Here is a 22,720-nt window from a genome sequence, read left to right as displayed (position 1 = left end):
GTGGAGTGCAGCTTAGCATGGGGGGGCAGCCGGGGCTCCGGCCACCGCGCGTGTCCCACCGTGTCTCCCACACTCCAGTCCCAGGTGCTGCCATCCACTGCCACCCCACAGGGCAAACCTTCCTCGGCCCTGCACCATCCTCTCCCGCCACCAGCCCCAGCCTCCTCCCTGCACCGTCCACAGCAGCGTGCCACCGGCACCACGTCCCTCTCAGCACCTTCCCCACTCACCACTGCCGACGTCGTCATCCCTTCCTCGCCTGCAAGAGCTGACCCACGGTCTCCCACAGCCCCCCACCGCCCCAGGGCCCCCTGCCCCACAACTCTCATGTCTGTGGACAAGGGGTTCAGCACAAGCCACGTGCCAGGTCCAGCTCCACACCACCATGCCCAGGACACGTCCTCGCCAAGGGGACTGGTCTGCATCCCCATCCATGTCCCCACCAGCGTGGCATCCCAGTGCCTGCTCTGCCCGGCCCCGGCATTACGCTACAGTTAGAAGCAGGAGAAGCTCCTTGGAACGTCCATGCATCTGTCCTTTCCCATGCCAGCGGCTCTCAGACCTCCCTGCAAGACACAGAGCGGGGAGAGATCCCTTCAGCACGCGGACTCGGTCCCTGGGAAGCCCCGGGAAGGGCTGGGGCGTCCCCCGGGAGCGGGCAGTATGTGCTTACGAGGCCGTCAGCGTGGAGTTGAGCAGCAGCGTGGTCCGGATCCGGTACAGCTGCGCCAGAGTCAGCTTGCGGTGCTGCGCCGACTGCGGGTCCGAGAGGGTCCGGCGGGCAGGAGGCTGGGGGTCGCGCCTGAGCTCCCCAGGGAGGGATGCTGGGCTCTCCGCTGGCTCCTCTGGCTCTGAGAGCTCTGATGTGGAGCTGCCACTGCTGCCGGGGGCAGCCTGAGGTGCGGGGTCTTGGCTAGTCCGGGGGGAACCAGCACAGAGGTCAGAGAGGCTGCGGCTTTGGCTTAGGGGGCCTGGGGAAGTGGGGGACAGGAGTTGGGGCAAGCTGGCCTCCGACTTGGACTTGAGCACCCTGGCCGGGCAAGGCAGGAGCTGCACGGGCGTCCGGCGGCGCAGCCGGGGCGAGGCGGGCCGTGGAGCGGGAGGCGCCAGGGAGGGCTCCTGGCCCTGCTCGGCCGTCCCCTCTGGCTGCTGGCCAAAGTCCCGCAGGGAGGCAGGTGAGAGCGTGCCATAGGCGCTGTCGATGGAGGACGAGCGGCAGCCGCTGCCTGGGGAGGCCACGCCGTGGGGCAGGGGGACAGGCAGGGCGCCTGCAGGCAGCTCCTGGGTGGGGACATCGGCGGAGGTGGGGGTCTCGACAGAGGTGCCGGTGCCGATGGAGGTGCTGGTGCTAACAGAGGAGCCGTCCGAGGTTGAGCTGAAGGGTCCTGTGTCCCAGTCGGGGGAGGAGAGCTCGTCGCCACCCTCTGCTGCCACCATGGCAAGGGTCTCGGTGGAGCCGTCGGATGGGCTGTGGAGGCAAGAAGGTGAGGAGGGGCCTGTGCCAGCCTGGGGGTGTGCAGGTCCCCCCTCCTGCTCCCTACCACTGCTGTGAGTCCGGGCTGGCGCTGCTGTGGTGTAGGATGGTAGGTGAACTGGCAGCTGAAGTGCCACTCTCACCATCATCCTCCTCATCCTCCTCATCCTCCTCCTCCTGCTCCTCCATGCGCCGGCGCTGCCGCAGCCGCTGCAGCAGGTTCTGGGAAGGGGGAGTCATCAGTGAGGAATGGGGTATGAACAGGGGACCCACGGGTCCCCCACCCACCCTTGTGCCCTCACCTGGGCATTGCGCACGGCCTCGACCCAGCTGCGGCACAACTGCCCCGTGGTCTGGAAGGTGTAGGCGGCCACAGCACTCCCCAGCTCGTTCAGGTAGATGAGGAGGAAGGAGCCTGTGGGCAGGGGCTGTCAGCAGTGTCCAGGGACCTCCCTGTAGTCCCCCTTATGCCCAGTGCTCTCACCTGGGTCTCTGAGCTCCCGGCAGACAACTCTGTCCACCAGCAAGGGCTGCCGGATCACCTTGGTGCGCTCAGCCTTCTTGAAGGGCTTGGTGATGAGGAAGAGGTCGGTGAAGAGGAAGCAGTAGACGTCCATCTGGGGGAGAGAGTGGAGCCATGGGCACCAGTCGGTGCAGAGAGTGAGGGTGGGTGGGCAGAGGCTGGTGCTGGGACCTCCCTGTCCCCTGCAGTCCTCACCTTGCTGTCTTTACCTTCCCGCATCCTCAGGCTGCCCTCGAGGAGGAGCTGCCGGGTGTCCTCCGGGGAGGTGCCGGGGATGGGAGCCGTCAGGTCCAGCCGCAGGAACTCCTTGAGCAGCTGCCAGAAGCGCCCAGTGTCAGCATGGGGTGCATGGGGTAACATGACATGGGTGGCATGGCATGATGTAGTGTGGGGTGGCTTGGCATGAAGTGACATAGGGTGGCACAGCAGTGTGGCAGAGGGTGGCATTGAGTGGCTTGGCATGAGATGGCAGCTCCACCCTGTCCAGCCTACCTTGTCCACCTCGTCTGTGCTGCCCTCCACCACCTCGTAGGCATCAATCCTGCTGAGGATGGCATCCAGGCGCTGCCGCTCCTGCCGCTGGCGCATCCGCGAGTTGACGTCGTTGATGAAGCGCTCCACGGAGCTGATCTGTGCCAGGAGTGCCGGTGGGTTTGAGGGGCTAGAGGGGCCACCAACCCTGCTGTCCCTCTCCCCTGATCCCTTACCATAGTGGTGATGGCATCACGGGCACGCGGGTCATCCGTCTTCTTGAGGATGGACTTGAGGAGCAGCGGGTACTTGGTGAGGCGCTGGTGAGGTTTCACCAGCATGTCGCTCAGCTTCAGGCGGCTGCACTGCTCCTGCTTCTCGGCCCACTGTGGCACCCAGGCATCAGCACCAGCCCCAGCCCTGGCCCCAGCCCCAGCCCCAGCCTCCCCTTACCGTCACATAGGTGCGGAAGAGCTCGCTGTCCCGCAGCAGTGTCCGCATGTACTCCATGCAGCCCTCCTCCTCCATGCAATACTGCACATAGGGCTTGAAGAGGGACCCGAACTGGGGGACACGAGGCGGTCACCATGCAGCACATGGCACGGCATGGCTGCCCACTGTGGCACGGCATGCTCACTCACCATCTTGAAGCCATCGAGGAAGTCAATGGGGTCAAGCAGTGCCCCAGTCCGTCGTGCCTTGGCCAGCACTGAGGCCATGACGCTGCGCCACAGCTTGCAGTGCAGCCGGATGATCTCCCCAATGTTGCTGAAGAGGCGCTCGGCATCCACCTGTGCGGGTGAGGTGGGCAGTGCTGGGGAGCAGCACCTCCACCCTGCAGCATGGCGAGGCTGAGGAGCCATCCCTGAACACCCTGTGCCCTGCAGCCCCCTCCACTCACCTCACAGAGCAGCCCTGACTCCTGCAGGTTCACCAGGCAGGAGAGAAAGAGCTGTGGGGAGGGAATGGAGAGGCAGTGAGCTGCAGCCACAGCCCCCAGCCCCAGCACAGTGCAGTAGCTGCCAACACTCACATCAGTGATGACTTTGAGGTTCCGGATGTAGGTGGCCTCTGTGTGCAGCAGCTCCCAGATGGCTTCCTGCTGGTGGCATTGCCGGCGCGACAGGACCTGCCAGGCCGAGTGTCAGCGCTGTGCCAGGGCCTGGGCAGAGCCCCTGAGGCTCCCCAGGCACTGTGCCTACCTCTGTGCCCTGGATGATCTGCTGCCAGCTGTCCTCCAGTGTCAGCCCGGCCTCGTCCCCATCCTCCTCCCAGGAGTCGCGGTCAAAGCGGAGCTGGGGCGGCAGCTTGGGCAGCCCGAAGGTGCTGTAGGCGTGCAGCCTGTTCAGCAGCTGCTCCAGCTTCTCAGCCTCCTGGACAAAAGCAGGGGACAGAGCTGGGCGGGGGCCAGTGGGCATGTGCCACGGACCACCTCACCCTGCCTGTGCAGCTAGGGTCCAGAGCCCCAGGGGGATCCCTCCCAGCTCCCCAGCACAGCCACAGGCAGCCCCCACGCCCCTCCCCGTGCCTGCATCCCACGTACCCGCCCGAAGGAGCCCGTGCTAGTCCCGGAGCCGAAGAAGCCGCTGAAGCGGCTGGCAGCACGGTTCTTCCAGGTGTCAGTGCCATTGCTGGGCAGAGAGCTGCTGCTGTGCAGGGCTGGCTCGGGGCTGGGGATGCTGCTGTCCCCCAGGAACTCTGTTATGTTCTTCCTTCGCCGTCCCGGAGCCTGCAGAGAGGACAGCCAGCGTGCCCAGGGTCAGTGCCCAGCACTGCGGCCAGGATGGGACAGCGGCCTGGCTGACCTCGAGCACCGTGGGACAGACAGACACCCCGGGCAGTGGGGTCCCCCGGCCAAGCTCCCCTGCCCGCACTGACCTGCCTACCTGCATCCCGGGGGTGCAGGGCCCCGGGGGTGCAGGACCCCGGGTGCTGCCTGGCCAAGCGCGGCCGGCCATGGACAAGCGGCCCGAGCGGCGCGGGGGCTCAGGGCATCCCGGGGGTCGCAGCACCCGGCCGAGCTGTCCGTCCAGCCGCACTCCCGGCTCGGACCGCAGAGCCGGGGCCGGGCAGGCTGTGGCCGAGCTCCTCCGAAACAAAAGGAGGTGGGGCCAGCGCCGAAAACCTAATTTCCCTCCTCGGCAGATAAGCTACCAGAGCTGAACAATTCGCCGGCGGAGATCAAAGCCCCCCGGCTGGTCGCGAGAGCTGGGTCACGGCCAAGCCGCTCCCGCCGCCCCGGGCACCGCCGTAGGGGCTGCTCCCGGTGCGTCCCGGGGCCGTGCCGGGACGCGGCCGCTGCCATCTCCTCACCGGGCACAAAACGCAGCAGGGTCGGGGCTCCGTGCCTGCCACCAAGCCCTGGGGAGCGGCATGCTGCTGCCACCGCCCCACACCCCGCCACGTCCGCAGAGCCAGGCGGGAAGAGCAGCTCCACTCCCATTACTCACTGTGCTGCCACTTCTCCAGATGTGACCAGCCCCATGGCCTCGGTGCCACCTGGGACCCACCTGTCCCCAGGAAGGCGGTCGGGACCGAGACCCCCACAGAGGTGGCTGGCTGCCCTCCTGTCCCCTGGCCCTGCTAGAGCCTTGCCGGTCCTGCAGCCAGGCATCATAGTGCTGGACACGGGTGGCCACTAGCCCTGGCCAGGCAGCCAGGTTGCCGCCCTCAGGGCCTGCTGGCACTGGACCAAGCACCGTGTCCCCCTGGCAGGACCCTGCAGAGCTTCTCCCTTCAGGCCTGGCACCCTGCTCCCATGGGAGCGACGCCCAAGCCGGTCCCATGCCTTATCTGGGGCCAGGGTCCACGGGGCAGGACAGAGCTGCTGTGCTCAGCAGCTGCCAGCAGCTGAGAGGAGGGCCAGTGGCCAGGGCGAGTCCTGGGGCCAGGGCGAGTCCCAGGACTGGGGTGGCACCGAGCCCAGCCAACACTGGGGCCCCCAGGGCTCCTGTTTGCCTTTGCTTTGGTGCCAGCCTGTACCTGGCACAGCCAAAGGGCTGGTGCCACTGCTTGAGCTGCTAGACTGCCATGGTGAGCCAGCACAGCACAGCCAGGAGAAAAAGTGGGTCTTGGGGACTCCAGGGGGCTCTTCAGCCCACACCATACATGACCCATCTTCACCAGAGAGAAAGGCTATGGGAGGCTCACACATTCTGTCATCCCATCCCCAATTCCTCCCTCCCCAGAACTAGCACTGGCACTCACCAGGCTCTCAGAGCCCTCCCGGCGTCCTGGCAGCGGCTCCAGCACTGGCCCAAGGAATGCAGCACTGCTGGCAGGGTGCAGGATGGGCAGGCTGGCTGACCTGGCATCTCGCACTGCCTGCTCCACCTTCAGCTCATCCCCAGGCTTGGCTGTGGGAGCATCACCCTGTCAGTGTCCCCTGGGAACTCTGGAGCGGCCAGGCCTCCCCGGGGCCCCTGCAGCACCTTTCACCCTCAGGTAGTGTCCCCCGAAGCGATAGGCCTCGAACTGCAGCGACAGCGGCGTGTGCGACTGGTCCAGGTAGATGTCCACTTTGCCCAGCTCAATCGCCTTCCTCTCAAAGACTGGCAGCAGCACTTCCCTGCAGGACACGGGCCCCACATTTGTCTCTGCATCTGTCCCCATGCTGTCCCTTGTCCTGTCCCCAGCAGACTCACCCCAGTGACTTCTTCTTCACAGCCGGCACGATCTCTGCCTCGATGTCGATGTTGAGGTCAAACTTCAAGGTGAAGCACTCCTTGCTGGGGTCCTGGGGGCAGGGGGCAGCTGCTTGCCCAGAGGTCCCTCCCTCCCTCCCTCCCTCCCAGCAGGGCCATGCTGCTGCCCTGCCAAGTGCCCCAGGGAGAGGAGCCGGTGCCTTACGTCCGTGTGCCTGCGCCAAGCCTTCTTCTTGGGCAGCTTCAGCGCCGAGCTCCTGCGCTCCCTGCGGGCACAGGGAGGGCAGGGTGACAGGGATGCCGCGGGCTGGGGCAGCACACGGGCTGTGCAGGGCCAGGGGCTCACCCTCTGCTCTCTGCCGGACCCTCCTCCTCCTCCTCCACATCAGAGGCAGGGCTGGTGCGCGGGGGGCACGATCGCGTTGACATGTTGCGGGCCAGGATGGAGCCTGCAAGCGGGCATCGAGCTGGGCTCTGACAGCTCCCCCAGCCCCGTGCTGGCTCCCGCTGCATCCCACTCTCCCCCCGAGCTGCACCAGCCCCAAGTTCATTCCATCCCATCCCATTCCCCCCCCGAGCTGCACCAGCCCCAAGTTCATTCCATCCCATCCCACTCCCACCCCTGCGCCGCCCCACAGGAGCAGAGCCGCGGGGACAGCGGTGCCACAGCTGGGTCCGGCTCACCTTGCGGGGACAGCTCGAAGCGGATGTGGCCATCGAAGTGCATGGCGCCATGGAGGCGGCCATCGCAGAGCTCACACAGGCTGAGGGGGCCGCTGCGGCTCAGCTGCCGGCACTCCGCGTGGTGGCATTCCTGCGGGGACACGAGTCCATCAGGCAGGGCCTGCCAGCTGGGGCGTGTTGGCAGGAAGGATGGCCAGCACCACGAGCAGCAGGGTCCTCTCTCCCACCCCAACTGCAGCTGGCACATTGTTCACACGGAATGCTGCAGCCAGAGCGGGCACAGGGAAAGCAGCATGACCAGGACATGTGTGGCAGTGGGTGCTGTAAGGGCATGGTGATGACACGGGGGCTTCTGCCCCACAGAGCCCCTCCCTGCTCCACCGCAATGAGCAGAGACCCGGGGACACCTGCACATGCCGAGGCTGGGACAGTCACCTGCACCGTGGCACCAGCACCTCAGCAGGGCCCGGCAGGCCGCCCTGGCACCCCACAGCCCCTTTGTGCTGACGAGAGCCGTGTCCCCGTGGCAGGACGGAGGAAGCGAGCGTCTGCAGACAAACAATGCTCGAAGCCGGCGGGTTTCCTCCGATTGTGTGCGGCCACGGCCGCGGCCCCAGCCCCTCCAGGCATTCACAGCGGGTTATTTTTAAACCCCCGGCCAGGCCCCCAGCACAGCGCACAGCCTGTGTTCTCTGGCCAGTGCCTTTCTCACTGTGGCTCCTCCTGGCCCCGCTCCTGGGGATTGTGGTAGCAGTTGTGCCAGCAAGTTCTGCTGCACGGCTGGCACATCCCCGTCCCCTTGTGGGACCCCGCCGCCACCCTCCCCTGCCCGCGGAGGGCTGCGAGGGTGCTGGGAGGAGACAGCCCTGCCCGGGCTTGCCTGCAGGACTCTGCTGCTGCGGGGAGGAAGCGCCTGTGCAGCTCCAGCCGCCCCCGCTTCCTGCCCTCCTTCCTCCCGGCGCTGCTGAGGTCAGCGCTGACGCGCTCCCACCACCCGCGCTCTCCGAGGGGCCGCTGCTCCCTCTGCAGCACCCCCTGCCATCCCCGAGTGTCCTATCGCAGCTCCCAGGCAGGCTCAGGACACCCTGTACCCTCTGCCCTCCTCCGCTGCCATCGTGACACCTGCCTGTGGGAGTATGGCCGCAGGCTGCAGGCAGTGCCCGCAGCTGGCACGCCTCCAGCTTGGCAGCCGACCCAGAGGGATGCGGGGCTCCTCATCCACCCTGTGCCAGCAGCTCAGCCCTGGAGTCACCCCCACGGGAGGGGCCAGGCGGGATGGCCAAACCCCTCTGCCCACCGCAGGGATCAGCTCCTGATCCGAGCCCCACGGCAGCACCCCCGCCTCTCAGCAGGTGCCTCACAGAGCAAGGGCGATCACGATCCTGCTCCGTGATGCTGCAGGATGAGCCCCCAGCCTGACCAGCTCCCCCCGCCCACCCCCCCTACCTGCCAGGCACCATCGGGGGTCGGGTGACAGCGGCGGGGCGGCCTCAGTCGCTCCCGGCAGTGCCAGCTGCGCTCCTGGGCAGCTGCAGCCCAGTGCCACGTGTGCCCCAGCAGCCCCGGCCCTGCCAGCCCGGCGTGCAAACAGAGCACCGGCACACCCCCGAGCGCCCGGGCCGTCCTGCCTGCTGCGCCCGAGACACCGCCCGCGGCCCCGCGCGAGAGAAGGGACCCTGGATCTGCCCTGGCTTCACGCTAGCGAGCAGGGAACAGACGGGCTGCAGCGGATTAGCCCGAATCACGGCAGCTCGGGGAAACGCCGCTGTGCCGCTAAATGCCAGCAGGACCCTGACACCAGCAGGGAATGCGCGCCCGGCACGGCAGGCCAGGGGCTCTTCAGGGAGCGGCAGGCTGGGCAGAGCTGTCCGCTGCCCCTTCTCACCCCAAGACCCCGGGGCAGCAGCTGCCCGGCGCTGCCCCCACCCCGCCGCACCCACCTTGGCCGCCCTCCTCTCTCCGGCGCAGTCGGGATTCTGGCACTGCAGCGCTGTCTCCTCTTCTGGGCACGGCTCGGCTGTGGAGAGAGAGAGGAGGGTCAGTGCCTGGGTGCCGTGGTGAGCCCCCTCCGGGTCCGTGATGAGGCCCCCACACCAGGAATCCCGGGTTTCAGAGCTCGGCGAAGCACTCGGGCTCAGCCCCACAGCTCGTCCAGGGGAATGAAGCCCCGTGCCCAAGAGCCAGGGATGCATTCCCGCAAGGGGAACTCATGGTGACAGAATCCGGCACCTCCTGCTCAGCACCCCAGGTACAGGATGAGGACACGGACCTGCCCCAGCTCCCCTTGGGCTGGCACAGCGTGGGGCTGCAGCAGCAGCACTAAATCTGCCGCTGTCAGCCCCCAACGGGGCTTAGGAGCCACTTTAAGCTTTGACAGTTAAATCGGCCTTAGGGACAAATCCTATTTTGAAGGCTTTTGTTATGTGTCGAACCTAATCGTTTAAAAATAACAGACTCCGGGCTGCTCGCAGCGGCAAACGAGCAGTACAGATACCCTCCGGCTGGACAGCCCCGCTGCAGGCAGGGATGCACCGTTGGGAAGCTGCCTGCTGGGCAGGGAGCCACTGCCGGGGATGTGGAGAGGCCAGATGGCACAGCTCTGCCACAGTGGCACGGTTCTGCCATAATGGCATGGCTCTACCAGGTGGCACGGCTCTGCCACAATGGCACGGCTCTGCCAGGTGGCACGGCTATTACACCAGCCCAGCGGCACAGGGACTTCCCCGCCGCACTGCTTCCATCTCCCGCATCCTTCCTGCCAACAAAAACAGCATCCACGCCGACCCGAGCGAGACCGCGGCCAAGGCCGGGGTTAGAAACAGTCTGCGGGATAAAACAGTCTGCTTTTTGAGGCAGCGCTGAAAAAACCGCTGCTTCTGCCTGGAGAGGGGGAAGCAACTCGGAATGGTGCTGGCTGCTCACGCTCCCATCTGGGAGGCTGCTGTGGCACCATGGACGCTGCTGGATGACGGTGCGGGAGCAGCCGGGCAGGGCTCAGCTCGTCGCCCTCCGGGAGTAGGGCTAGGAGCCGGGCCGGGAGCCGGGCCGGGAGCCGGGCCGGGAGCCGGGCTAGGAACCGGGCTGGGAGCTGGGCCGGGAACCGGGCTAGGAGCCGGGCTAGGAACCGGGCTGCGAGCCGGGCCGGGAGCCGGGCCGGGAGCCGGGCCGGGAACCGGGCTAGGAGCCGGGCTAGGAACCGGGCCGGGAGCCGGGCTGGGAGCCGGGCCGGGAGCCGGGGCCGGGCGCTGCCCCCGCGGCAGGAGCACAATGAGGCCTCTGTCCCCGCGGCTGCCCCGCAGCGCCCGCCGAGCAGGGCCGGCCCCCGCCCCCCGCCGCTGCCGTTTCACTTGACCTATCGGGAATAATAACGGAAACAAATAAGAAATTCTTTCATGCACCCAAGGGTAAAGTTTCCCAAACTCACCAAAAACTAGAGGCTGGCCGAAGCGGCCGGCGGTGCCAGGGATCAGCCGCACGCCGGCACGGCCGGAGCCGCGTGGCCGTTCCCAAAAGCCGAGCCTGCCCGCGGGTCACACCCGCACCCGGGCCTGGGACATGCGGGCTGGGAGCTCCTCGCAGGGAGCCCCGCTTTGGGGCACAGGCAGGAGCGTGTCCCCACCAGGCACTTCGAGGGCTGCAGGAGAGATCCTGTGCCCGCCTGGTCACCTCCTCCTCCTCCTCCTGCTGCCGGCTGTGCTATCACAGCCGGCGCTCCCGGTGACGGCAAACGAGTTTTGAAACCGGATCGTCCTTGCGGCGGAGCGCACGGCAGCGGCAGCCGGCTGCTTCAAACGCCGGCCGGGCCCGGGGGAGCGGCGCCGGTGGCACCGGCCGGCGTGCTGAGCGCTCCCCAGCTGCACCTGCAGCATTCCCACAGCATCCCGGCGGCACCCAGCAGCTCCTCCCAGCCCCTCACCCTCGTTGCCAGGCCGGAGGCTTTGGGAGGCCGCGCTCAGCCGCAGCCTGCCGGTTGCCCAAAGCCCCCCGGCCACCTACCCCCGAGCTCCTCGCTGACATCCAGGCTGGAGCTCCAGGAGAAGCGCTCCGCCGCCCCGTACTCCAGCCCCGCCAGGCCGGGCGGCAAAGCCTCCAGCTCGTAGGCACCCCGCTTCCTCCAGTACAGAAACATCCCGGGGCTGCGGCCGGGGGCCCCCCGCAGCCGTGCCCGCCCCGACGGGGCCACCGGTGGGACTAAGGGAGGGAGACCAGCTCTGGCTTTAAGAGTGGGTCCCGGTCTCTGGACAAGCGGTGCATTGACGCCGGCGGCGGGAGCCGCGGGGCGGCCGAGGGTGCTGCTGGAGGCTGCCCAGCGCCCGCGCGGGGGGCGCACAAAGGGCCTTTCTTCAGCCTCCTACAGACATTGCACAAATTTCACTTTCCACCGTCTATGGAAGACATTCGGCCGCGGAGACAAGACGTGCTTGTGATGGAAAGAATCAGCATTGAGAAGGGGGCTGTTTGGCGGCCCTGCCGGCCGTCCGGCTTTTGAGGGGGCAGGAATGCGCCGCCCCGAGCTCCGGTTGTATCCCTGCACCCGTGGGCACACAGGGGGCCCCCAGCCTGCACAGGGAAAACCTATATTCAGGGGGATTTTCCTCCTGCTAATCCAAGAAGGCAGCAGATAGGGCTTAAACCCCACAAAGACAACAAAAGATGGCTCCTTCATCCTGCCCTGTGCAAAACTGGCAGGCCAAGACCATCCCAGCCTCCAAATTCATCACAGGATCTCCTCCCAGAGGCACCAGGTGCTTCTCAGAGTTTTGTTGCTTCTAGGCACCATTTGCCAGAAATTCCTTCATAAATCGCTGCTGCAAAGGTAACAGATGCCAACATATTGCAAAATGAATCCTGTTGATTTAGTGCATCCTTAATATTTGAAGTGCTGTCACAGATTTCCCATTGATCACAGAAGTGTTCTTGTAGGTGGAATGCTTCACCAAGGTTTATGCTCCAAAACCCCCAGCTTCCCTCTTGTCCCTCCTCCCCTCAGGGAGCACCAGAAGCCAGAAGTGAGGTTCCCCTTTCCTAAGGATACAGCATCCACCTCTGGGCCCCAGCAGGCACTGGCACCTTGTGTCACCTCCCCACGAAATGCCCCAAACCAAACCTGCAGCTCGGCACACACGGGTTACTCACTTGTCCCCTGGTTCCCAGGGACAGAGCCACCGTGGGATCCATTCCCCTCAGCTGAGTGAGGCGGGTGCTGGTGACAACACCAAGGGGGAGGTTTGGCCACAGTGCTTTTAGGGTTGGGCATTTCTCCCTCGTCCTTTGCCTACCTCACCTTTCCTGAAGCTTTTTCCACTTGCTCCCTTGTGACCTGAACTCCCATCTCACCCTGCCTGGGATGTTCCCCCTGGCTGCACCACGGCCCCTTTATTTATTTTAGCCACTGTTCAGGCCACAATGCTGGCCAACTTCTTCCTTTGCTGCCAGATCCAGCCATATGGGGATAATTAGGCTTGGATTAAGTTTAACTCTTTACAAGGCTGCAACACTGCACAGGCCCTTGCAGCTCTTCTCCAGCTCTGTCCCCTCCTCACCTCTCATCCCAGTTTGTTTGTTTGTTTACAGCTCCTTCCTGGAGTTCTAGGAAGTCTCTTTCCAAACCAGATAAAAGCAGTTTTGCAGATTACTCACACCCACAGCAGCCACCAGCCAAAAAGCTCTGGCCCCAAGTGCACCACATTCCTCCTTCCTCTGCTTCCCTCCTTCCTGCAGAGACCTGGCCCAGGGGATTTGAACGGGCACTGGGCTCAGGGGGCTGCAGATTCCAGGGCTGGACTGTTCCCCAGTCTGGGCTGAGGCAGAGCCATGCCTCATTTTGCAGGAGCTGCTGTTAAAAGCCTTTTGCAGTCACAGATCCAGGAAGAGCCCAGCATGCTGGTATTACCCATAAAGAATAGTTTTTTTCCAAAAATGTCCTCAACTTGACCTGAGGCATTCAGCCCTGTGCAACTCCTACCACCCCCAGCTTCCCTTGGCAGTAAATTGCTAATTGACAAAGGGCTGGGAAGAAAAATAAATAAAGATCCTCCCATGTCCCAGTGGGGCAGAGCAGGTGGGGTCAGATAAGGCCACATATCCCAGTGCTCCATGCAGCACCTGGGTCACAAGTTCCACACCAGTCCCATCCCACTACAGCCTCTATCCATGGCACAGTCCCTTAGAGCTGGGGACACATCAAAGCCAGCCCAAGCTGCTCCCAGCCCGTGCTCAGGGCACTGAGCTCTCCCTGCAGCACCAGACAGGCAGCTGGGACAGCACAGGGCAGGGGCAGCAGTCCCAGTGCACACAGGGTGGGCTGTGACAGTGCAGCACTGAGCAGCTCCATCTCTGTCCCCCAGGGGGACAGGGGCTCCCTGTGGTGCTCCTTCCCTCCCCTCTCTGCTTCAGGCTAGGAAAAGATCCAAACCAGCCCAGTGTTTACCATAGATATTTATTACAAAACACCAAAAAATACAAACTGAACATACAAAACATTATCAAAACTGGCCCCACCGTAGCATCTACCTGCCCAGGGCCTCTGCAGCACCCAGGGCTCCTGCAACCACCTGAGGTCCCACATGAACAAATCCAGGCTGAGCATCCTGAGGATTCAAGTGTAATCACACTCAAATCTTCTCTTCAAATGCTGCTTCTTCTTCCTCAGTTTCCCTGAGCCCATGATACTGTAGTTATAATCGGATGTGACATAGGGAATCTCTCCCTCAATTCCTTGCTGCAAAATGGAAAAATTAAACGAGGAACAACTTTAATAACTTGCATCTTCAGCAGAGGGGGAAGCACATCCCTCCCCAGGCTGACAGAGCTGATGGTGGGAAGGACTCAGCAATCACCAAACCCCACTGTGGCATCTGAAACACGAGCATAACAATGTGTTCTCCCAAGGTTTCTGTGCTTGAGGACAATTTCACAGAGAGATAACCATCTGCTGATGCCCAGGCATCTCCCAGCACGCATCAGCCTCAGGAGTAAGAAAATGGAAAACCTGCCAGACAGCTGCAGCTCAGCCAACTCCCACCCCTCCTGTGAGCTCCTACCTGGTCCACAAGCACACAGTTAGGGATGGCAATGTTCCCAAGGAGCAGACAATTCACTAGTCTCAGATTTGCTGGAGGCACTGGTGTCAGGATGTGGTAAAGCTTCTTCTCCATATCAACTCCTCGGACAATTCCTGAAAAAAAAACCCCACATGCAAAACTCAGTCGCTAGGTATCCCTGCTCACTATCACATCCCTACACGACTGAGCACCAAAGTCCAAACTGGAACATTAAATTAAGTCACAAGGAAACTGAGACAACTACTGGGATTTTGCAAACACTACATGGAACGTGCTTTTGAGAACGTGAACTGGAAAGTGAGTCACTGTGGAGCTCTGAGAGAAGCTCTGAGTGGCGCCATTCAAGGACACTCCCCACAGCTCTTACCACCTGTTAACCAAAGTCCAAGGACTGCAATACAGCCTCTAACAGCAGAGAACACACCACACTCATCCCACTTCTCCAGCTGGTTTTAAAAGAGTAGGTAATTCCATCAGTTTGCAACCTGTCTGCCCAAACAGGGCAGGTGAGAGCAGAGCTGCAGGCGTGCTCACCGAAGCCCAGGCAGTCGCAGATGGGGGTCTGTGTCAGCAGGACTGGCCCCTCGCTCTGGCACCGCACTTCCTCCGGAATGCAGCACAGCCCGACCCAGCTGGCGTTCACTGCGTACATGATGTTGCTGGGAGCAACATCCGTGTGGATAACCCTGAGTGCAATAGCATTGAAAGGAACCTGAGGTGGGAAAAAGAGAGAAAAGTGCTCATCAGCTCCACATGGATTGAGTTTGAGTTCAGAGATAAGACCCTGCACACTCCCACACCACACCTACACACAGGCACTATGGCAGGGCACACAAAGCAGCTTCTGCACCGACACCTGCACATGCAGGACACACAGCACACACGTGCTACACCAGAAATCTGGCTTCCAGACATCCTGAATACAGTCACTCTAGATTAGAGTGTTTGTCTCTCTTCTGAGAAACATATGCAGGAGGAACAGAACAGCCCATCACTTCAGGATGGGCTCTGTGCACATTCCCTGGCAAGCCATCCCAAAAAGCTCCGTTACCTGATATGGCACCAGGCTGTGCAGTGGGAGCACTGCCCCAATGTCTGGGCTCTGCAGGTGCCCCAGGTATCCCAGGATGGACATGTCACGCAGGATGGTGCTGTGCACTCGCCTGAAAGAACAACCCCATGTCAAGGACAATGTGTGGTTCTGTTCAGCCCATGGACCTCACAGAGCACTCAACATCCTACTTACACTTCACCTGCCACCCCTGCTCGAGGGAATTCTGGGTGGACATACAGCAGCTTGTGCTGTGGAGCTGACACGTCCTCCCCTTCAGCGTACTTCCAGCTCTCCATGCTGTCCACTCCCAGCTGCTTGCACTTGGATTGCTGCTTGCCCTTGGTGTGCAGCCCGGCGCTGAAGTGCACGTGCTCCGGCGTCAGCGGGGGCATGGCCTTCCAGTCACACATGTCCATCTGAACAATGTGGCTGGGTGACAACAGCCGGATGATATCGATGAGGAGCAGCAGCCCTTCACCTTCAGGGGCACAGGAAACACACAACTGCTGCTGCTGCTGTGACAGGTGGCACAGCAGTGTTAGCTCAGGGTGGGCACACTGTGAATTGTTGTTCCACGCGGTGCTGTGCCACCATTACCTCCCTCCACACCTCTCCAGAGCAGATTGACCCCGTTTACCTTTCACCCAGCCCATGGTGTTGATGACTAGAGGCACTTCCTTCTTGTAGTAGCTGAAGACGTATTTCACAACATCAAGGTACCTCTCTGTGTCCTGCTCACAGCTGGTCTGGCCATAATACACCATCTTACTGGGCATCTGCTGGTGAGTGAAGGGGGGACCTGGCAAAGAGAGCACCGAACATCCAGTGCCTTCCTCAGGTCACACCAAAACGTTCCTGTCCCTGAACACCCACACGTCTCCTCTCATGAAATAACCCACTCTTCCCACATGCCAATTGTCCTCGCACAGCCTGCCAGTAGGGGAAACTGGTCTGTCACTTGCAGGCTGTGAGTTTTGTTTGTTTCAGGTTAATATTTGGTGTGGGGTTTTTTTGTTTGAAATCACTGCTTACACACTTGGAGATCTTTAAAGAACAAGTCTCTATGACAAAGTTTGTGTGACAAACTGGCTAAACAGCAAACCAGCCTGGGAATGTCCTTTTAGACAGTGACCCAAAACTGAAAAACCCAAAATTACGAACTACAAAATCCAGCAGTTTCCTGGACTCTGTTTTTTCCACTCATCACACCAGCAGATCCACTTTGGATTTCTCAAGCTAGTATTATCTACGGATACAGATTTTCCCAAGGAGACCTTTCACATCTGAAAGGCAGAACATCCCCTTTGATACACCTCAGCATGTACTACCACCTCTACAACATCATGTTTCTTTACACAGCTCCATGTTACTCAGGGAGCTTAAACACCCCCACAAGAAAACTTGAACAGCCCTTGGTTTATTCTCCCCAGGAAACTGTGACAGCTGTGGCAGCAGCTTCCCCTGAAGCAGAGCCTCTGCCCAGAACACCCCGTTCATTTCAGAAACGGAACAGGTCTCTGTAACCACAGAAGCAGTGCAACACATACCCAGAATGGGCTCCGTGACGCTGCTCAGGGACACGCACCCGGGCGGAGTGAATTCTGTCTGGCCAATGTCACACTCCATGTACTCCACCACAGGAAGGCTGCAGGGACACAAACTGTGTGTTAGCATCCACCAGAAGAACTACATGACCTGAACATATCAGAAGAGCAATCAGATTTTGTTCCAGGTTGCAAAGCTAAAGTTCATTAATCTCTCCTTCCCTCAACCACACTCATGGTGCATTTCTAGCTATTGCAACTCTCTTACTGAGCCCAAACTGCTTGGCACCCAATGTGCTCACACACTCCAAGGCAGCAATTTAACTGTATTTCAATGGAAATGTTCAGTAGGCAACTTTCCTGAAATCACTCCAGACAAGAATATCTGTTTTTCTGAATTATTGTGTTTAAAAGCTGTACACCTTTGAGTTCTGATGGCTCTTCTAAGAGACCCATCAAACATTTGTTTTTATTTTTTTCCTTTTCCTAAACCTCTGTAGCACATAAAGGCTTACAGAACATGGAAAGACTCACCGGTTCAGTAACAGGTTAATTAGGTATCTGTTGAATGTTGACTTTCCAGTATTTTTTGGGCCACACACCAGCACCACAGGGACACTTTCATCTTCCGCTAGAAAGAAAAGCAGAGTGTGAACTGGACGGATGCTGGCATCACTGACCCACCCTAGGCAATGCCTAAGCCCTAGATGCACATTCTTCGTAAAGAAAAATTCAGCCCTCAATCAGCGTGTGCTGGTCAGGGCACTTTTTAAACTCATGAACGTCTCATGAATTTTCCTTTTTTTTTTTAGGCTACCAAAGGCCTGCACTCACCACAGCAGGCCTGGATCAGCTCCTCCAGAGCCAGGCAAGTGGTCTCCGACAACAGCAGCCCGCGGTCGGGGCTGCACTTCACGATGCCCACGGACGCCAGGACCGCGTCCTCTGGCGTGAAGTTAGACTGCTCCTTTTTCTAGGCGAGAGGGCGAGCGCTCAGCACGGGCTGTGCGAGGCCGCGGCCTGGCGCTGACAGGGCGGCCGCCGCCGCAGGCACCGCGCCGCCTCACCTGGGGCTCGAAAAACCGCGACAGCGGCGGGTGGCTCAGCAGGAACCGCGTCACCGGCGTGTCCAGGTGCTCCAGCAGCACCACGGCGCAGTCGGGAGAGAAGCGCGCCATCACCTTCACCCGCGCCGCTGGAAGAGCCAAGTGCCGCCATCACCCTCAGCCCCGCGCCCGCCCGCCAAACGGCACCGCCCGCTGCGCAGCGCCCCGCGCACAAAATGGCCGCTCCCCGCACCGCCCGCGAAATGGCGCCCGCCCGCGCCCCGCTCCCGGCCCGCACTCACGGCGGCGGACGCGGTGCGAGCGCATGGCGGCGCGGGCGGCGGCGCGCAGCTGGCGGAGCGCGGCGGCGGGCGGGCGGGCGCCGGGCAGCGCCTCCAGGCTGAGCGCGCTGTGCGTGGCCGGCGAGAAGACCGGCAGTCCCGGGTGGTGAGAGGCCACGGCGAAGCCCAGCAGGCGGACGGCACCATAGAGGCAGCGCAGGCGGCACTTGCCGGTGAAGGTCAGCGCCTGCGGGACAGAGCGGGCGGTCAGGCGCTGCGGGGCGCGGCGCGGCCGGCGCGCTGCGGGCGCTGCTCACCTGCCGCGGCTCCAGCAGCAGCACGGCCGAGCCCTCCGCCGCCTCCACGGCCACCAGCCCCGGCTCAGCCGGCGGCACCATCCCGATGCGAGTGAAGGAGGCGGCGAACTCGCGCCAGGCTGCCTCCGCCCGGCTGGCGCGGGCCGGGGCACGGGCCGAAGCCCGGCGGGGGCGGCTGCGCCGCGCGGGCATGACCGCCGAGCCTCCTCCGCCTCCCGGGGCCGCCCCTCGGCCCCGCCCGGTGCCAGGCCCCGCCCGCCGCCCCGTTAAGAGCCGCCCGCCGGTGCAGCGCGGGGCCGCCCCACGATGCTGCCGCCCGCGCTGCTCCGCCTGTGCCTCTGCGCGGCTGCCGCCGCCGCTTCTCCCTTCAGCCTGCGCGGCGATCACCGCCTGGCCGGGCTGTTCCCGCTGCACACCGGGGCGCACCGGGACGAGGCCAGCCTACTCGTGCGCGGCTGCGACGAGTGAGTGCCCCCGCTGCCCGCGCCCCCAAAGCGCTCTCCCTTAGTCCTCCCTAACAACCACTCTCCATTCCATAGCGCCGCCTTCAAGAGCCACGGCTACTGCCTGTCCCAGGCCCTGCGCTTCGCTGTGGAGGAGATCAACAACTCCACCACGCTGCTCCCTAATGTCACCCTGGGCTACGAAATCTACGACACCTGCTCTGAGCCTACCAACTTCCACGCCACGCTGTGTGCCCTTGCTCGTAAGGGCAGGCAGGGTGTGCAGGTGCTCCCCAGTTTCCAACACTATGAACCCCAGGCTGTGGCTGTCATTGGCCCTGACAGCACGCGCCTGGCCCTCACCACAGCTGCTGTTCTCAGCCTCTTTCTTGTACCAGAGGTAAGTGCAGCTTCTATGGCTGATGAAAACCAGGGATCCCAAGGAGTGATGGTTTCAGGGAGGGTGGGCTCAGACCTGAGGAGCCTGGTAGAGCTGGAAATGCAGCCGCTCTGTGCGGGCTGTCACAGGATCTTTTCAGGCAGTCAGTGGGCTGACTTGCCATCCATCACAGCTTTCTCCTGCTTCAGCACGTTTGGCACTGGGTCCACTGCCTGCCCAGCTCCAAGTCTTCCCAGGACAGGCTGTCCATGCAATTAGGTCTCAGGGGTGCAGCTGCCTGGGCCAGCGCATCCCCCTTTCCCCTGGCTCTCATTGCAGATCAGCTACGAAGCCTCCACGGAGTTGCTGAGCCTGAAGCGGCTGTACCCCTCTTTCCTGCGCACCATCCCCAGTGACAGGCAGCAGGTGAAGGCCATCTTCTTGCTGCTGCAGCACTTTGGCTGGACCTGGGTGGCACTGCTGGGCAGCGACAACATCTATGGCAGGACTGGCCTGGATGCCCTGCAGGAGCTGCTGACCGCGAGCAACGTGTGCGTGGGCTACCGAGCCACCATCCCCGCCAACTCTGACGCCAACAACCCAGAGCTTCACAACCTGGTCCAAATCCTCACAGAGGTCAAGGTCAACGTCACTGTCGTGTTCTCCAACAGAGGAAGCGTTCTGCCGTTCTTCGAGGTGGTGGTCCAGAGGAACGTCACGGGCATGGTGTGGGTGGCCTCTGAAGACTGGTCGTTGGCTCAAACTATCTGGCAGGTTCCTGGCATCCACACCATCGGTTCGGTGTTTGGGATGGCAGTAGAGAAGCCAGAGCCCACGATGCTGGAACGCTTTGAAGCTTGGAGGATGTGGGAGGAAGGCGCTGTGGCGGAGCGTGCCAGCAGTGCAGAGGCAGGCAGCGAATCTGTGGGGAATGCACGGCTGGACTGCACCCAGCGCTGCACTGGCTGCCATGTGCGCGCCACTGTCCCTGACATGTATGATGCTCAAGGCTCCTTCAACGTGTACTCGGCCGTGTATGCTGTGGCCCATGGCCTCCATGACCTGCTGGGCTGTGTCTCAGGGGCCTGCAGCAAAGGCACTGTCTATCCCTGGCAGGTAAGAGCAACCTTGTGGAAGAAGATCCATGAGGATCCCTTCCCACAGGGAAGGGTTTTTCCATTGTGCCCAAAGGCTTCCTGTCTTTCTCAAAGGCTCAAATCCCAGCTGAAGACCCTTGTGGGCTTCAGCTGCCCCTCAGTCAGAGCAGCCAAGACCTAGACCCAGACTTCATCCTAGGTCACTTGTTCCTCTACCACCAGCCCCTCACTTCCTGCAGATGTTGGGGGGCTTGAAAGCAGCTGCAGGACAGAGGAAGCATCCTCCAGCACATCTCCCTCCAGTGGCAGGAGTCATGCCATTGGAAGGGCTCCTCTCTTACTCTTCTGTTTTACAGCTCCTACAAAAGATTAGGGAAGTAAACTTCACCCTCTACGAGAGCCGAATCTCTTTCGATGCCCATGGGGACATTCAAAAAGGCTATGACATTGTCATGTGGAAGTGGCTGGGCTCAAACTGGGCTTCTGATGTGATAGGAACCTTCCGTGTGAACCCTGAGAGGCTGAGCATCGACCCAGGCAAAATCCTGTGGCACACAGAAGATGGCCAGGTACTGTTCTGCACCCAGGTCTTATTTACTGCTCACTTTTGAGCTGATTGCATCCCAATGCCGCCAGTTCTGGGTTGTTTCCTCATAGCAGGGCAAAAGTGAGGGCCAAGGCAGTATGGGGGGGTGGCAGAGTGCTGCTCTTGCCAGCCTGACCCTGCCTGTGCTCCTGGCAGGCTCCCAGCTCGGTGTGCTCTGAGGCCTGTAAGCCAGGAGAGATGCGGCTGCAGCAGAGCCGCCACAAATGCTGCTTCAGCTGTGTGGCCTGTCCACCAGGAAGCTTCCTGAACACATCGGGTCAGTACACCACAGGGTTTGCTCCTGCCCTTTCCTCCCCTGCCCACATCCTACCACCTGCTCCTGTCTCGCCATTCCCAGCCTCTCACCTCCTGTGGTCAGTGAAACCTCTGAGCTGACCTGAAGGTAGTGGGTCTGGCTCCTGTTTGCTTACCAGTGGGTATGCAAAGCCCATGCCCTGTGCTTTCCGGGGAGTACTGCCCACAGGTGAGCCCACCTGGGCAAACAGAGCTCCTTTGCCTGTGGCCAGGGAATGGGGATGTCCGGCCCGGTAGCTGTTCCCTGCACCGCATCCTCTGCCAGGGAAATTCAACCTAGTGGTTGCCTTTGTGCCCCAGATGACACACGGGGCTTCCGCACTACGTGATCATCAGCACCTGGCATATGGAAATGTCTCCTGCCTCAGAATCACCAGCCACAACAACACACCCCTTCCTGGCAGCTAGTGCCTCAGCACCCTTGGCCTGTGGAGCGGGCAGGGGCAGCTCTGGGGACACTGGGAGCACAAAGCCCCCCTACATGGTACTGTCCCATTGAACAGCAGCTGCTGCAGATCATTCCCAGGTTACTGCTTGATGCATGGGCCCCTTCACATCCACAGCCCCCATGGCCCTGCGCCTCACACAGCTGAGCTCCTGTCTCAGCCCAGGCCATGGATTTTGGGAGAGTCCACGGGGCCAATTTTAGGTGGAGGGTCTTTTGGGAAAAGAGCCCTCTCTGCCACCCCAGGGCTGGGAACACCTGCAGGAAGGAGCAGGTGCGATGGGAGAGCAGAGCCCAGGGAGCTGCGGGCCGGGCCCCGCACCGTGGCAGAGCTCTTACCGGGTCCGAGGTATGTGAGGTGTCCGTGTCCTCCGCAGACCCCTTTGACTGCCAGGCCTGTGGCTTGGATGAGTGGTCCCCAGCAGGGAGCGAGGTCTGCTTCAACCGCACCGTCGAGTTCCTGTCCTGGTCCGAGCCCCTCTCCTGGGTGCTGCTGGCCTTGGCTGCTCTTCTCATGCTGCTCATAGCGGCGCTGGTTGTCCTGTTCGCCCTCAATGCCTCCACACCCGTGGTCAAGTCCGCGGGCGGGAAGACGTGTTTCCTCATGCTGGGCTCCCTGGCCTGCACCTGCAGCAGCCTCTTCTGCTATTTCGGGGAGCCCTCGCAGGCGGCGTGCCTGCTGCGGGTGCCGCTCTTCGCCATCAGCTTCACCGTGTTCCTGTCGTGCGTGGCGACCCGCTCCTTCCAGATCCTCTGCATCTTCAAGCTGAACGCGCGCTGGCCCGCGCTCTACGAGGCCTGGATGCGGCGCCAGGGGCCGGTGCTGTTCGTGGCCGCCAGCACGGCGGCACAAGTGGCGCTGTGCGTGGCCACCGAGGCCGTGAGCCCCTCGGTGCCGCGCCGGGAGTACCGCGTGTGGGCCGACAGGGTGGTGCTGGAGTGCGCCCAGAGCGACGCGGCCGACGCCGCCATCGTCTACACGCTGCTGCTCAGCGCCGGCTGCTTCGCGCTCAGCTACGCGGGCACGGACCTGCCCGCCGCCTACAACGAGGCCAAGAGCCTGACCGTGAGCCTGCTGCTACACCTGGGCTGCTCGGCCGCCGTGCTCTGCTCGCAGGGCGCGCTGCGCGGCCGGGCCGACACGGCGGTGCGGGTGCTCAGCACGCTGGGCACGCTGGCAGCGGTGCTGGGCGGGTACTTCGTGCCGCGGGCCTTCGTCATCCTGCTGCGGCCGCACCAGAACACGGCCGAGCACTTCCAGATGGCCATCCAGGAGTACACGCGCCGCCTGGCCGCCGCCTGAGCCGCGCGGTTCCACCCGCACCGCCGCGGGCCCGGCCCGCCCCGGCCGCC

At 62.4% G+C, this 22,720-nt stretch overlaps 3 protein-coding genes across 5 annotated transcripts; 1 reads left to right on the top strand and 2 right to left on the bottom strand.

Moving 5' to 3' along the window:
* Positions 1 to 45: 45 nt before the first annotated feature.
* On the bottom strand, positions 46 to 10,928 carry PLEKHG5 (pleckstrin homology and RhoGEF domain containing G5). Of its 3 annotated transcripts, none has more exons than XM_064397128.1 (22): positions 10,793 to 10,928; positions 8,737 to 8,813; positions 6,797 to 6,926; positions 6,459 to 6,561; positions 6,318 to 6,378; positions 6,113 to 6,204; positions 5,900 to 6,036; positions 5,676 to 5,824; positions 4,012 to 4,197; positions 3,671 to 3,841; positions 3,502 to 3,597; positions 3,370 to 3,420; positions 3,110 to 3,259; positions 2,922 to 3,032; positions 2,705 to 2,854; positions 2,490 to 2,627; positions 2,193 to 2,312; positions 1,959 to 2,091; positions 1,777 to 1,889; positions 1,542 to 1,696; positions 674 to 1,468; positions 46 to 566 (listed from the first exon to the last, which is right to left on the bottom strand). In XM_064397128.1, exons 1-22 carry the CDS (start codon positions 10,923 to 10,925, stop codon positions 557 to 559), a joined length of 3,261 nt encoding a protein of 1,086 aa, XP_064253198.1. In that variant the 5' UTR covers positions 10,926 to 10,928; the 3' UTR covers positions 46 to 556. The 3 variants fall into 3 exon arrangements, with proteins under 3 accessions (XP_064253198.1, XP_064253199.1, XP_064253200.1); XM_064397129.1 differs by lacking the exon at positions 10,793 to 10,928 and adding an exon at positions 10,221 to 10,445; XM_064397130.1 differs by lacking the exons at positions 8,737 to 8,813; positions 10,793 to 10,928 and adding an exon at positions 8,243 to 8,259.
* A 2,291-nt stretch (positions 10,929 to 13,219) lies between these two features.
* Positions 13,220 to 18,418, bottom strand: NOL9 (nucleolar protein 9). Its single transcript, XM_064397121.1, has 12 exons — positions 18,103 to 18,418; positions 17,807 to 18,032; positions 17,526 to 17,653; positions 17,293 to 17,431; positions 16,993 to 17,089; positions 16,462 to 16,559; positions 15,552 to 15,713; positions 15,107 to 15,392; positions 14,912 to 15,023; positions 14,395 to 14,572; positions 13,840 to 13,973; positions 13,220 to 13,517 (listed from the first exon to the last, which is right to left on the bottom strand). Exons 1-12 carry the CDS (start codon positions 18,292 to 18,294, stop codon positions 13,395 to 13,397), a joined length of 1,875 nt encoding a protein of 624 aa, XP_064253191.1. The 5' UTR covers positions 18,295 to 18,418; the 3' UTR covers positions 13,220 to 13,394.
* TAS1R1 (taste 1 receptor member 1) lies at positions 18,388 to 22,670 on the top strand. Its single transcript, XM_064397127.1, has 6 exons — positions 18,388 to 18,566; positions 18,642 to 18,945; positions 19,264 to 20,040; positions 20,378 to 20,590; positions 20,764 to 20,884; positions 21,745 to 22,670. The coding sequence occupies exons 1-6, from the start codon at positions 18,409 to 18,411 to the stop codon at positions 22,668 to 22,670; spliced, it is 2,499 nt and encodes an 832-aa protein (XP_064253197.1). The 5' UTR covers positions 18,388 to 18,408.
* Positions 22,671 to 22,720: the final 50 nt, after the last annotated feature.

Source organism: Passer domesticus, chromosome 22 (genome assembly GCF_036417665.1).
Source record: "Passer domesticus isolate bPasDom1 chromosome 22, bPasDom1.hap1, whole genome shotgun sequence".
Classification (NCBI taxonomy): Eukaryota; Metazoa; Chordata; class Aves; order Passeriformes; family Passeridae; genus Passer; species Passer domesticus.
This window is presented reverse-complemented; position numbering and strand designations above follow the sequence as displayed.

Excerpts from the sequence above, each read along its gene's own strand:
- TAS1R1 (XM_064397127.1), top strand. The coding sequence starts at position 18,409 with ATGCTGCCGCCCGCGCTGCTCCGCCTGTGCCTCTGCGCGGCTGCCGCC. Across the intron at positions 18,567-18,641 it reads CTCGTGCGCGGCTGCGACGA|CGCCGCCTTCAAGAGCCACG; the intron begins GTGAGTGCCCCC and ends TCCATTCCATAG. Across the intron at positions 18,946-19,263 it reads GCCTCTTTCTTGTACCAGAG|ATCAGCTACGAAGCCTCCAC; the intron begins GTAAGTGCAGCT and ends CTCTCATTGCAG.
- PLEKHG5 (XM_064397128.1), bottom strand. The coding sequence starts at position 10,925 with ATGTTTCTGTACTGGAGGAAGCGGGGTGCCTACGAGCTGGAGGCTTTG. Across the intron at positions 3,842-4,011 it reads GCACGGGCTCCTTCGGGCGG|GAGGCTGAGAAGCTGGAGCA; the intron begins GTACGTGGGATG and ends GCTTTTGTCCAG. Across the intron at positions 2,313-2,489 it reads GCACAGACGAGGTGGACAAG|CTGCTCAAGGAGTTCCTGCG; the intron begins GTAGGCTGGACA and ends CGCTTCTGGCAG.
- NOL9 (XM_064397121.1), bottom strand. The coding sequence starts at position 18,294 with ATGCCCGCGCGGCGCAGCCGCCCCCGCCGGGCTTCGGCCCGTGCCCCG. Across the intron at positions 17,654-17,806 it reads CTCGCACCGCGTCCGCCGCC|CGGCGCGGGTGAAGGTGATG; the intron begins GTGAGTGCGGGC and ends TGGCTCTTCCAG. Across the intron at positions 15,393-15,551 it reads CACCATGGGCTGGGTGAAAG|GTGAAGGGCTGCTGCTCCTC; the intron begins GTAAACGGGGTC and ends GTGCCCCTGAAG.